The sequence below is a fragment of the Nuphar pumila genome, chromosome 5, assembly GCF_984573655.1.
Source record: "Nuphar pumila chromosome 5, dmNupPumi1.hap1.1, whole genome shotgun sequence".
Classification (NCBI taxonomy): Eukaryota; Viridiplantae; Streptophyta; class Magnoliopsida; order Nymphaeales; family Nymphaeaceae; genus Nuphar; species Nuphar pumila.
In genome coordinates this window covers 40,038,109-40,050,565 of record NC_143253.1, presented here as the reverse complement: position 1 = coordinate 40,050,565, position 12,457 = coordinate 40,038,109, and the positions used below count along the sequence as shown (strand labels likewise).

At 35.5% G+C, this 12,457-nt stretch overlaps 1 protein-coding gene across 1 annotated transcript in view; it reads left to right on the top strand.

The window, feature by feature from the left end:
• LOC149837417 (COP9 signalosome complex subunit 6a-like) overlaps positions 1-12,457 on the top strand; it is a 60,363-nt gene that overhangs the window by 40,074 nt on the left and 7,832 nt on the right. The window contains exon 3 of the mRNA XM_090006028.1: positions 5,775-5,868. Coding sequence (XP_089862154.1) covers positions 5,775-5,868 — 94 coding nt within the window. The remainder of the gene's footprint in view (positions 1-5,774; positions 5,869-12,457) is intronic.

Here is a 12,457-nt window from a genome sequence, read left to right as displayed (position 1 = left end):
CCCATTGTAATATTCACGAATAGTTTTGTCTCCTTGTGTCATCATTCAAACTTTTTCTTGGAGGTTGCACACGTGTGCAATATCTTTAAGGGAATACATATTCTTAAGGTATTCCCATGCCTTATCGGCATGATCAAATTTGGCAAGACTTGAGCATTTTTTAATGTCAACGCTATTGATAAGCCATGACATTATCTTCGCATGAGATATTCTCCATTCTTTCCATTTCTTCTCGTATGAGGCAATAGCCTTGATTTTCTCTTCTTCCGATAGAGGGACGTCTTTATCTCCCTCCTTTTTAGTAAGAGATAGCTTAGGTTCCGAATCGGAACCATCCACAATCCCCATAAGCCTTTTCCCCATATATGGTGCTTCATGATTGAAGCCCATGTTACATAGATCGTATCGCTTAGTTTCATAGGCATGATGGTGACTTTATCATTGTCATCCATCGATTACAAGGAGAGAAAGAATAGGGATAGAAGAGAAACAAGAAGGAAAATGAGAAAAAAAAAAAAAACAATACAACAAGATGTGAAATCTTCTCCAATGAAGTGATAAAACACTTCTCTTTAAGTGGCGAATACTTTTGCAAACGGGCACGGAAACCGAGGCAGCTTTTCCTCAAGATTTAGTACTTCCGCGGCTCTGATACCATGAAATGAAATGGGGATCTTCGAAACACGAGCTTTGATTAACAAGAGCAAGTGTCAAGAATGACACTAAAGCATAACCCTTAAAAAGGGTATAACTGGAAACAAAATAAAAATAAAAATGTATTCTTTATTGATATGAAAAACCAATTGCTTAAGAAGCATTGGAGTAAAATAGCTGGATAGCATCTCTGTTGGGGATGGGGATAAAGTGGTTCTTTGTTGGTCAACATAATAACAAATTTCCCATTTTCCATTTATACCAAAGTCTCCATAAGCATAAGTGGGTCAGCACCACCATATACTGAATTGCTTTGGCCCGTGTAAGCATAAAGACATCGTTACTAGATGAGAATGTCACGAAGTGGCATAGATCCCAAGACAACCAAATGACAAACGAAAAGGATCTAAAGCATAAAAATAATTCATTTAACCAAATACAAGGAGCAACATATTTATGCACCCTCAAGAATACCAAGAGATAAAATAAATATTTAATAATAAATAAACAAAAAATTATAAATGAACCTCACTACAAAAACACCCAAACACACCCCATATGTACATCCATTTGTGAACACCCCAAATTTTTCAAAATCTTTTAAATATTCAATTTTGCGATGATCACACCATTCTCTCACTTATACAACAAAAGGATGGGCAATATATAGATGAAGACATAACGGCTAGCCGTTAGAGCTAGTTCTAATGGCTAGTTTGACTAGTCAAACTAGCTGAACTAGCCATTAAAGCAAATCCTAACAGTCAAACTAGCTGTTACAAACCCCAATGACTAGTCGGTCAATCTCATTTGACTAAAAAGAAAAGCAAATAAATAAATACAACAACAACAACAACAACAACAACAACAACTACGCCTTCATCCCAAAACAATTGGGGTCGGCGATATGAACCAAAAAAGAAAATCATTCTGGGTCTTCCACATGAATCCTTCTCCTCTAATCATTTCTATCCAACGCCATGTCCTCGGTGAGGTTCAAAGCATTCATATCCTTTCCTATCATCTCCATCCAAGTCTTCCTAGGCCTACCCCGACCTCTTTTAACTAATATATTTTCCCATTTCTCCAACCTTCTAACTGGAGCATCATTAGGCCTTCGCCGAATATGTCCAAACCACCGTAAACGATTCTCTCGCATCTTATTTTCAATGGGTGCAACACCTACCTTCTTACGTATCTCTTCGTTCTGAATCTTATCTTTTATTGTATTTCCACACATCCATCTAAGCATCCGCATCTCAGCTACACTCATTTTTTGAATATGATGTCTCTTGGCAGCCCAACATTCTGTACCATATAGTAAAGCGGGCCTAATAGTCATCCTATAAAACTTTTCCTTCAACCGTAATGGCATTTTACGATCGCACAACACTCCAGTTGCACTTTTCCATTTCATCCACCCAACCTTTATCCTATGATTTACATCTCCATCAATTTCTCCATACTTTTAAATGATAGATCCCAAATATTTGAAACAATCATCCACCGGTATTTCTTACTCACCAAGCTTCACTACACTCCCATCACTACTTCGTTGCTTACTAAACCGACATTCTATATATTTTGTCTTACTCTTACTCAACTTAAAACCTCTTGCTTTCAATGTCTGTCTCCATAATTCTAACTTAGCATTAACCCCAACTCTAGACTCATCAATCAAAACACTATCATCAGCAAACAACATACACCATGGCACATTTTCTTGAATTGATCTCGTAAGCTCATCCATCACTATAGCAAATAGGAAAGGGCTTAATGCAGATCCTTGATATAACCCAACCGTTATAGGAAAATTGGTTGTCACCCCTCCACAAGTGCGGACATTGGTTACTACTCCTTCGTACATATCTTTAATTATACTAATGTACTTGAGAGAAACACCTTTCTTCATCATTGTCCACCAGAGAACATCCCTAGGTACTCTATCGTATGACTTCTCCAAATCATTAAAAATCATATGCAAATCTTTGTTCCTCTATCTAAATCTCTCAATAAGTTGTCTAAGAAGATGTATAACCTCCATAGTTGATCTTCCAGGCATAAAATCAAATTGATTCTCCGATATCATGACAACCTTCCTCAACCTATACTCAATCACCCTCTCCCAAAGTTTCATAGTATGACTCATGAGTTTTATACCACGATAGTTTGTGCAATCTTGTATATCACTCTTATTCTTATATAAAGGCACCAAAGTACTCTTCTTCCACTCATTAGGCATCTTATTTGTCCGCCAAATCTTGTTAAAAAGATTTGTCAACCATTCTAAACCTTTCTCTCCCAAGCATTTCCAAGCCTCGATAGGTATACCATCTGGGCCAATTGCCCTTCTTGATTTCATTTTCTTCAAAGCCTCTGCAATTTCTTTCTTTTGAATCTTGCGCATGAAGTCACGATTCATCTCATGAAAAGGAATGGAGAAGTCTCCAAGATCCTGAGCATGACTTTCATTTAATAGCTTATCAAAATAATCTTTCCTCTCTCCTTAATCTCCTCATCTTTGACTAAAACCCTTTGCGTTTCATCTTTGATACATCTAACCATACCCAGATCCCTCGATTTCCTATCTCTCATCTTTGCAAGCCTATAAATATCCTCCTCGCCCTCTTTGGTATCCAACTTGTCATAAACCTCCTTATATACCTTATCCCTCACGTTTCATACTACTTTTTTAGCTTCCTTCTTTGTTATCATATACTTCTCCAAATTCTCATTATCACGACTCTTACTTAGATTTCTATAACACTCTATTTTAACCTTAATAACTAATTTGACATCCTCGTTCCACCACGATGTATCCTTACCTAGCGGTGCACCGCCTTTAGACTCACCCAGTACCTCCTTAGCTACCTTTCTCATGCCACCCACTATCTTATTCCACATTGATTCTGAATCCTCCTCGAGACACCAATCGACTTCCTTAACTACCTGCTCTACAAACATTCCTTGTTTAGCTCCTTTCAGTGCCCACCACTTGATTCTAGGATCTATCCTATGTCTATCCCTTTTGCGGCATTGTCTAATTCTAAGATCTAAAATTAAGACTCTATGTTGTGTAGCTACACTTTCTCCCGGTATAACCTTACAATCGATGTAACAACCCCTATCTCTCTTTCTAAGTAGGAAAAAATCTATCTGACTCGTATTAACCCCACTTTTAAATGTTACTAGGTGAGACTCTCTCTTCCTAAACCAAGTGTTTGCTAAGATCATATCATAGGACAAACAAAAATCTAAAATCCTTTCTCCACTTTCGTTTCTTTCTCCTATACCATAGCCTCCATGGATACTCTCAAATTCATCCCTACTAATGCCTACATGCCCATTAAGGTCACCGCCAATGAAAAGCTTTTCTCCATAAGATATCCCTTGTACTACTCCATCTAAATCTTCCCAGAATTGATGCTTAATGGAATCATCTAAACCTACTTGAGGTGCATAAACACTAATAATATTAATAATATCCGTACCTAATACTAATTTAATAAGTAAAATCCTATCACCCTTTCTACGGACCTCAACTACATTATCTATAAACTCACGACTCATAACAATCTCTACTCCATTCCTATTCCTATTTTTTCCTGTATACCAAATCTTATATCCCCAAGGTTCTATCACTTTTGCTTTCTCACCTACCCATTTGGTCTCTTGTAGACATAAAATATCAATCTTTCTCCTACACATAACATCTACTAACTCTACCAACTTACCAGTTAAAGGCTCTATGTTTCAAGTGGCTAACCTAATTTTATGGTCTTGGACTAACTTCTTTACCCCCACCCGTCCAACAAAGTGAGGGAACCCTTGCCTATTTGACACCACACCCGGGCGCCGGTGTGACGCGTTGCTTCCGGGCGACGACCTAGCAACCCTTGCCCATTTATCACTGCCTCCGGGACTATAGAGTACAACGCGTCGCTCAGTAGGGAATGCCCCAACGAAATTCTCATATTGGTTCATATTCATAGGGTATGACTAAGTTTTTATGCTGGTTGTCACAAGCCTACCGCAACCCTCCTCCTTTATCTGGGCTTGGGACTGACAACGTATAACTAAACACAGTTATACACAGGCAGAGTTAAGCAAGAAAATAAATAAATAAAATTACAAAATTTAGTCATCTTAAATAATGACTTAATAATAATAAAAATAAAATCCCTATTCTTCCCTAAATGTATACAATAAGTGTACTTATCCTAAACTATCCTTTTACTAAAATCTAAATCACAATAAGTATACTTGGTAGTTAGTATACTTGGAATTACAATGAGAAAGAAAATACAAAGAAAAATACCTATAAGTATACCTTAGTATACATATGTATATAATACAATGCATATATCTTAACAGAGAAGTCATCAAAGCTGAAGTGTAAGACCTGGTTGGGTTACCCCAACTTGACAGGATCAATTATTCAAATCGAGTCTCCCAATATGGTGAAGTCTTATCAAGGATAAGTCCAAATCCCCTCATCATTAACATCAACACTCAAAGATATTATTGTAGATTTTGAAGGATAACCACAGGTGCACATTGAGTCCCTTCAAAAGTTTTCATGTTCCCTTCTTTCCATACCAACTTCCAAGCTTTGTGAAGCCACTCCCTCATATGTAGCTGCACTTTCTTTTTTTCTTCACCCATCTGCACAAAATAAGCAATCTCATGGTAGTGTTGCATACCTGTATAAATGTCTGACCTGGCGATTTTGAAAAGCTGTTGAAGGCATCACATTTCTACAAGAAGTGTAAACTGTCCTCCTTTCAGCAGCTCCACCATATACATGCCTTTTGACTTTAATGAGTGTTGTGCTAGAACGTTCTTGAGAAACCAACCATGTGAACAAGCGAGCCCACAAATGTTCTTTAAGTTTTTTTTGTTTGTTTTCATATTCTTTGATGTGTATTTGAAGTTTGTAATTGTTTCATACGTTGACTTTTTCTCTATTAATGTATATGCAATGCATACGTGTGGTTCACACAAGATGTAGTCTTCCATTTGGGCAAGTAATTTCTCGAGTAATTCTCATAGAAAATTTCACTGGATCTCAATTTTTGTATAAATCTTTTGACTAATCATATTTGACTACCATTGGTCAGTTGATGGATATCAATGAAAGTCCAGTATATGTGGTTCTGAATCCGGCCATTAATCACGCCCAGAAGGATTTGCCCATAATCATATATGAGAGTGGTATGTATGTACTTTAAATGTTTTTTGCTTATGATCCTATATACTTTTCAGTTACCTTGATTTCTAATTCCCATGATAGCTGGTCTTATTATTGTTGAGTACTTCTCTTTCATTTGTCTATATAGTGTGTTTTTCATTTAGTTATTTCTATGGATTAGATTGTGCCATGCTTACCGCACCACCCATTGATGATTAAGAAAAAATATGTTGCTATGTCAAGTCACTTTTTAACTTTTCCCCTGCATGTTGGTCTCTTTATGTTAAAAAAAGATAACTTTCTGAAAAACCTTCCTAGTATTTTCAGTTCCACATCTGAACTTGAATCCAGGACAAAAAAGAACAATTCTTATCTAGTGAGACTGTCAATGGTGGGTGGTGAGGGTGCCAACAGGAAACCTTTCTGTGGCCAACATGGCTCTGGCATGATAGAGTAGACTTGGATTAGCATACATATGCTTGATAAATTTGTGGCCTTGGCAGGGCCTGGTGCTAGTTGTGCACGGGCCTTATGTGTTTCTATACTAATAAAGGAGTGATGAGGGTTATTAAGGGGCCAAAAGTTTGTGTATTGTAACATTTTAAAAATGACAATAGGGAGTGGTTTGGGTTGAATGTAATTTACTAAGTTTTTCTTTTTTTATAGGGGTACCTACATCACACAACATTTTGTTAAATGACATGGTGAGTGTTGTCATCTATTTTTTTTTGTCATTTAAGAAATTAGTTGTGATATAAATGTATTTTAATAGAGAGAAATTAGGAAACCTACTTAAATAGAGAGAGAGCCCAAATTTTTAACTAAAAAATTTGACCATTTTTTTTGAATGCGCAATTTAATGTGAGGTCTCATTTATGGCATTGCATAAACCAAATGATTCTCTAAGGAGTCAGCTTGTCCCCAAAGCCCCTTAGAACATGTTTCGAGAGAAGACGACCAATGATAAGTTCATGAGGTACTGCTCTGCAGAACTAAACTCTAAGGAGTTAGCTTTTGCGCAAGTGCTAGCGTTTAATAGTTCCATAGAACCTAAATCTAGAAAGAAACTACCCGAGAAAAATATAAAATACAACAAAAGATTTCAAATGGGCCACAGGTTACAAAGCTTGGGCGGATTATAGGCAAGTGAACACAATAGGGGATTAGATCCAAATGCCTCATATTCGGGTCCACATCCAATCTCAAATTACTGTTTTTCAAGGACTATTCCAAACCATAATCAAACCATTCAACATAATCCAACATGTGGTTTAAAATAAAGGTTTGACATTACTTCAATTTAAACAAGTTTAAGGAATCAAATATTCCAAAATGTTTAAAGCTAATTTCTAAGGCTAAACAAGGAATGAGAAAAGCTTGGTTCGTTGGTGCTGCCGTCGCATCCCTCCATCGCAGCTACTCATCACCTGGATGATTTATATAAATATTGAGTCAGACTTCATCGAGTCTGGTGTGAGTTCAATTACCTAACATGCATTTTAAAGAGCTAAAGCATACATAAAACCTATATGCATTCAAAACATAACATCATATAAGCATGGTGCATTTATTTGCAAGGCATTCCATAACAAGATTGCTAGACTAGGAAGCAGATGCGAGAAACAATATGGGAAGCGGAAGCGAGAAGCGATGCATTTTAAAATGTATAGGAAAGGGGAAGGAATAAAAAAAAGAAATATAAGAATTGAATGAGAATCAAAATGAAACAAATAAAAACTAAAATAAACTTGACAAATATTAAATTTCATGTTTTTTTAGTGTAAGAATTAAATTTTTAACAAAATCTAAAAATGATGATTACCAATTTAGAGAAAGCACATGGAAGTGAGTGAGAAGAGTAAGAGAATACACATAAAAAACAAGAAAAGCTGAGTAAGAAAACATATAAGAAGAATAGATGAAGCGTATGGAAAGCATATAAAAAACGAGGAGTATCACATTTCTGAAGCGAGTTTTTAGGCAACGAGTTTTCCACCTATCTAAGAAGCTTCGGGTAACTCTGTTCCATAATCATGATACACAATCCACAATATCATGCTCTCAATTATACAAGTTCACAATATAGGCATATTACCACGATGAAAACATAACCGATAATTAGATTTCACAACTCATATTGTTGATCATGCCATGCAACATTCATCAGAACATGCTCATGTCCTTGTTGGAGTGTTTCACAATTAAGGCATATTTTCACAACATAAATTGGGCGAATATAAGGCCATTGTTTTTCTTGTTTATAAATCCCATCGGTTTCTCGTGGAACAATTCATCTCAGATAGCCGAGACCACATCAGGGGTATATTATTGTATGGATTGTATTTTACCTGAGTGTTTGATTGAATCGGATCCCAAAGTGAGCGGTTCGTGATCGGGAAATAAACCCCTCTAAGGCAACAACAATTGGAATGCATCCCAGAATACTATTGCAGAAGTCTTGGACCTACCACCTAGGGCACATTGGTAGTTCGCTCCCTTAACTCTGAGGAATGGAGACCAAGTGAGACATTTCGCTCTCAAATAACAAATACAGTCCAATGAAGTTTTGTACCACTTACCCTTTCCAAGGTAAGCCATTTGCTGAATGGGTTATTGGGTTCCTTTAATTAAAGGGTTTGTTTATTTCATCACCGATGCCTTCTCTACATCGGCGTCCCAGGGCTCAATAGCCCACATACTTTTTCAAGGTACGTTCAATATTGCCATTCTTGGCATGAGCATCATACTACCCCTCCAGGGTAATTACATATTTTATTTGCTCAACATTTCATAATCCATTCATTATGCTTGAGTGTCTAAACTGATCGAGCATCTTGCCTGTGAAGGTGATAACCAACAAAATTATGTGTATGTTTTCGTTCATAACTTGGTGCACCTTAGTCTTCCAATGGGTTTTCATCACCCCTTGCTCCTCAAGAGCGATCACAAGTATGTTCATGCATTCTCATGCCTTAATGTACAACATAAAACACATGCCACGTACGTATGTGTACTACAACACCACATAGGCTCCTTGAACCACACACTTTTTTTTATGAACATTAGTGAGTGCATGCGTGCATTTCACGCCTTATAGCACCACAAACATTAACATTTCCTATCATGCTAACAATCAATATCATAACAACATACACATCGTGCTTAACATCATGAACATATTACAATCTCATGATAGCATATCACAACATGAAAGCATTCAATACCATGACAACATACATATCATGCTTAACATCATGAACATAATCTCATGATAACATATCCCATTATGCATTATATCATGGAAGCATTCAATACCATGACAACATATATGACATGCTTCAAATTTGAAATTCTATACACATTTACATAGTATACACAGGTATTGAATCTGATTTTTGGTGCCCTTAAGCATGACACTCAATTCACATTAGTAACTGAATTTAAATGCTTCATAAACATAGCACACACATGTGCTTTGAAACTGACTTTTGGGGCCCATAAGCATGGGACTCAATTCACATTCATAACTGAATTTAAATGTTTCATAAACATAACACACACGTGCTTTTAAACTGATTTTTGGTGCCAATAAGTATGACACTAAATTCACATTTATAACTGAATTTAAATATTTCATAAACATAGCACACACATGTGCTTTGAAATTGATTTTTGGTGCCCATCAGCATGGCACTCAATTCACATCCAAATCTGAATTTAAATACTTTATAAACATAGGACACACATGCTTTCAATCTGTTTTTTGGTGCCCATAAGCATGACACTTAATTCACATTCAAATCTGAATTTAAATGCTTTATAAAGATATCACACACATGCACTTTCAATCTGATTTTTGGTGCCCATGAGCATGACACTTAATTCACATTCATAACTCAATTTAAATGCTTCATAAACATTGCACACACGTGCTTTGAAATTGATTTTTGCTGCCCATAAGCATGACACTCAATATATATTCAAAACTGAAATTAAATATTTCATAAACATGGCGCACGTGCAAATTGATTTTTGGTGCCCACAAGCATGACACTCAATTCACATTCAAAACTGATTTTAGAAGTGTCATAAGCATCTCAATACATGTTAAAAACTGAAATTTAAAGGCTCATAAATATAGCACTTTCATGTGCCTCAAATCTGATTTGGTTAGGGCCCATAATCATGCCACCTCATACACATTCATAACTGAAATTAAATACTTCATAAACATAGCACACTCGTTTGCTTTCAATCTGAATTTTGGTGCCTATAAGCATGACACTTAATTCACATTCATGACTGAAATTTAATGTTCTTAAACATTGCACACATGTGCTTTAAATCATATTTTTGGTGCCCATAAGCATGGCACTCTAGACATGCATAATTGAAATTAGATGTTCATAATGAACACACACTGATTTTTGGTGTCCATAATCATGGCATTCTATGTCCATTCTTCAACTGAATCCTATTATTCATAATCATGGCACAACCATGTGTCTTAAATCTGAAAATCAGCTTCATAGATATAATCTGAAAATCATCTTCATAGGTATAATCTTAAAATCAGGTTCATAGACATAATCAGAAAGTCGGATTCATAATCATAACCTGAAAATCAGGTTCATGGACATGATCTAAAATCAGCATGCATACGGTTTTATATCCAGATTTCCAAAAATTAACATGCATGCAGTTTTATATCTAGATTTTTAAAATCAACTAGTATGCAGTTTTTATATCAAGATTTCTAAAATCAATATGCACATATATTTCAGATTTGAGAAAACTCCCAAATCAGAAACACGTATGTATTAATATCATTCTTACATACATCCATTTAAAATTCATATGACGATACTACACCATTCTAACATGTAGATAGAATTCAAATTATGGAAAACCCCTAATTCTATCACATGGATTAATTATAAATTGTATGAATTATCATTCTCATATGTAATTAAAATTCATATGAAAATAATACAACAATCTATCATGCATATAGAATTCAAATTAGAGAAAATTCTCAATTCTTACACATGAATTAACTATAAATCACATGGATTAACATTCTAATATGCAATTAAAATTCATATGAACATAATACAACAATCTATCGTGGACATAAAATTCAAATTAGGGAAAACCCTCAATTTCTACACATAAATTGACTATAAATCACATGAATTACCTTTTTAATGTGCAATTAAAATTCATATGAACATAACACAACAATCTATCATGCATATAGAATTCAAATTAAGGAAAATCCCCAATTCCTACACATAAATTGTCTATAAATCACATGGATTAACATTCTAATATGCAATTAAAATTCATATGAACATAATACAACAATATATCATCCACATAAAATTCAAATTAGGGAAAACCCTCGATTCCTACAAACGAATTGACTATAAATCACATGGATTAGCATTCTAATGTGAAATTAAAATTCATATGAACATAATACAACAATCTATCATGCACATAAAATTCAAATTAGGGGAAATCCCCAATTTCTATACACAAATTAACTACAAATCACATGGATTAGCATTTTAATGTGCATGAAAAATTCATAAAAACATACTACATAATTATGACATGCTTATAGAATTCAAATTAACATAAACATAACTCTAACATGCATGCATTAGAACTCTAAAATCATATATGGTTAAAGTAATTTCCCTACCCTTTTATAAGTGAATTCTTCAAAAATCCCAAGGGAGAATTCTCAAAAATAAAATTGTGTATGGAGAGAACCTCCAAAATCGTGGATGTGTGGGAGAGAAAGAATCTCCAAAATCGTGAATGTGAGAGAGAGGGTTCCTTCTCCAAAATCGAAAATGGAGGAGAGCTCCTCTCCAAAAACCGAAATTGAGGGAGGAGAGTGTTCCTCCAAAATGTGATGCAAGAGATGCCTTCCTCCAAAACGCCAAAGAGAGAGAGTGATCCCCTTCTCCCAAACCGTGTGGGAGATGGCTTCCTTCTTCACAATAGAAGTGTGAGAGATGAGCCTCCAAAACGTGAATTTGGAAGAGGGAAAATGAGTATGCCTTGAGATGAGAGAGGGATGGCTAAGGTTGAAATAGGGGAGAAAGAGGAGAAGAAGCTTCTCTCCTTTCTACTTGGGATAACCTCATTGGTTATCCCTTCCACTTGCTAGCCCACTTACTTCCCACTTGGGCCACTTGGTTGTCAACTTGCTTGCCTACTTGGGCCACTTGGTTGCCCAGTAGGCATGTGCGCCCCACCCCACTTTGATCTCTTCCCAAGTAGATCCAAACCAAACTCATGGGTCAGCCCTTCTAGGCCCAACACTACTATGTGGGCCCAAATTAAATTTTAATAGTTTTAAAACCCTAATTAATTTAAAAAGAAGTTTAAATGTAAATAATTATTTTAATGCCTTCTATCTTTCAAACTAATTACCAATTTTAAATATAAGTCCACCTAAATGTTAATTCAATTAAAATTAGCAATTAAATGCCAATTTAACAAAAAACCAACAATTAAATGCCAAAAAGAACAATTTCAATATTAATTAAAAATTGCAAGTCATATTTAGGCAAAATTTTACTTTTGTTTATTCAA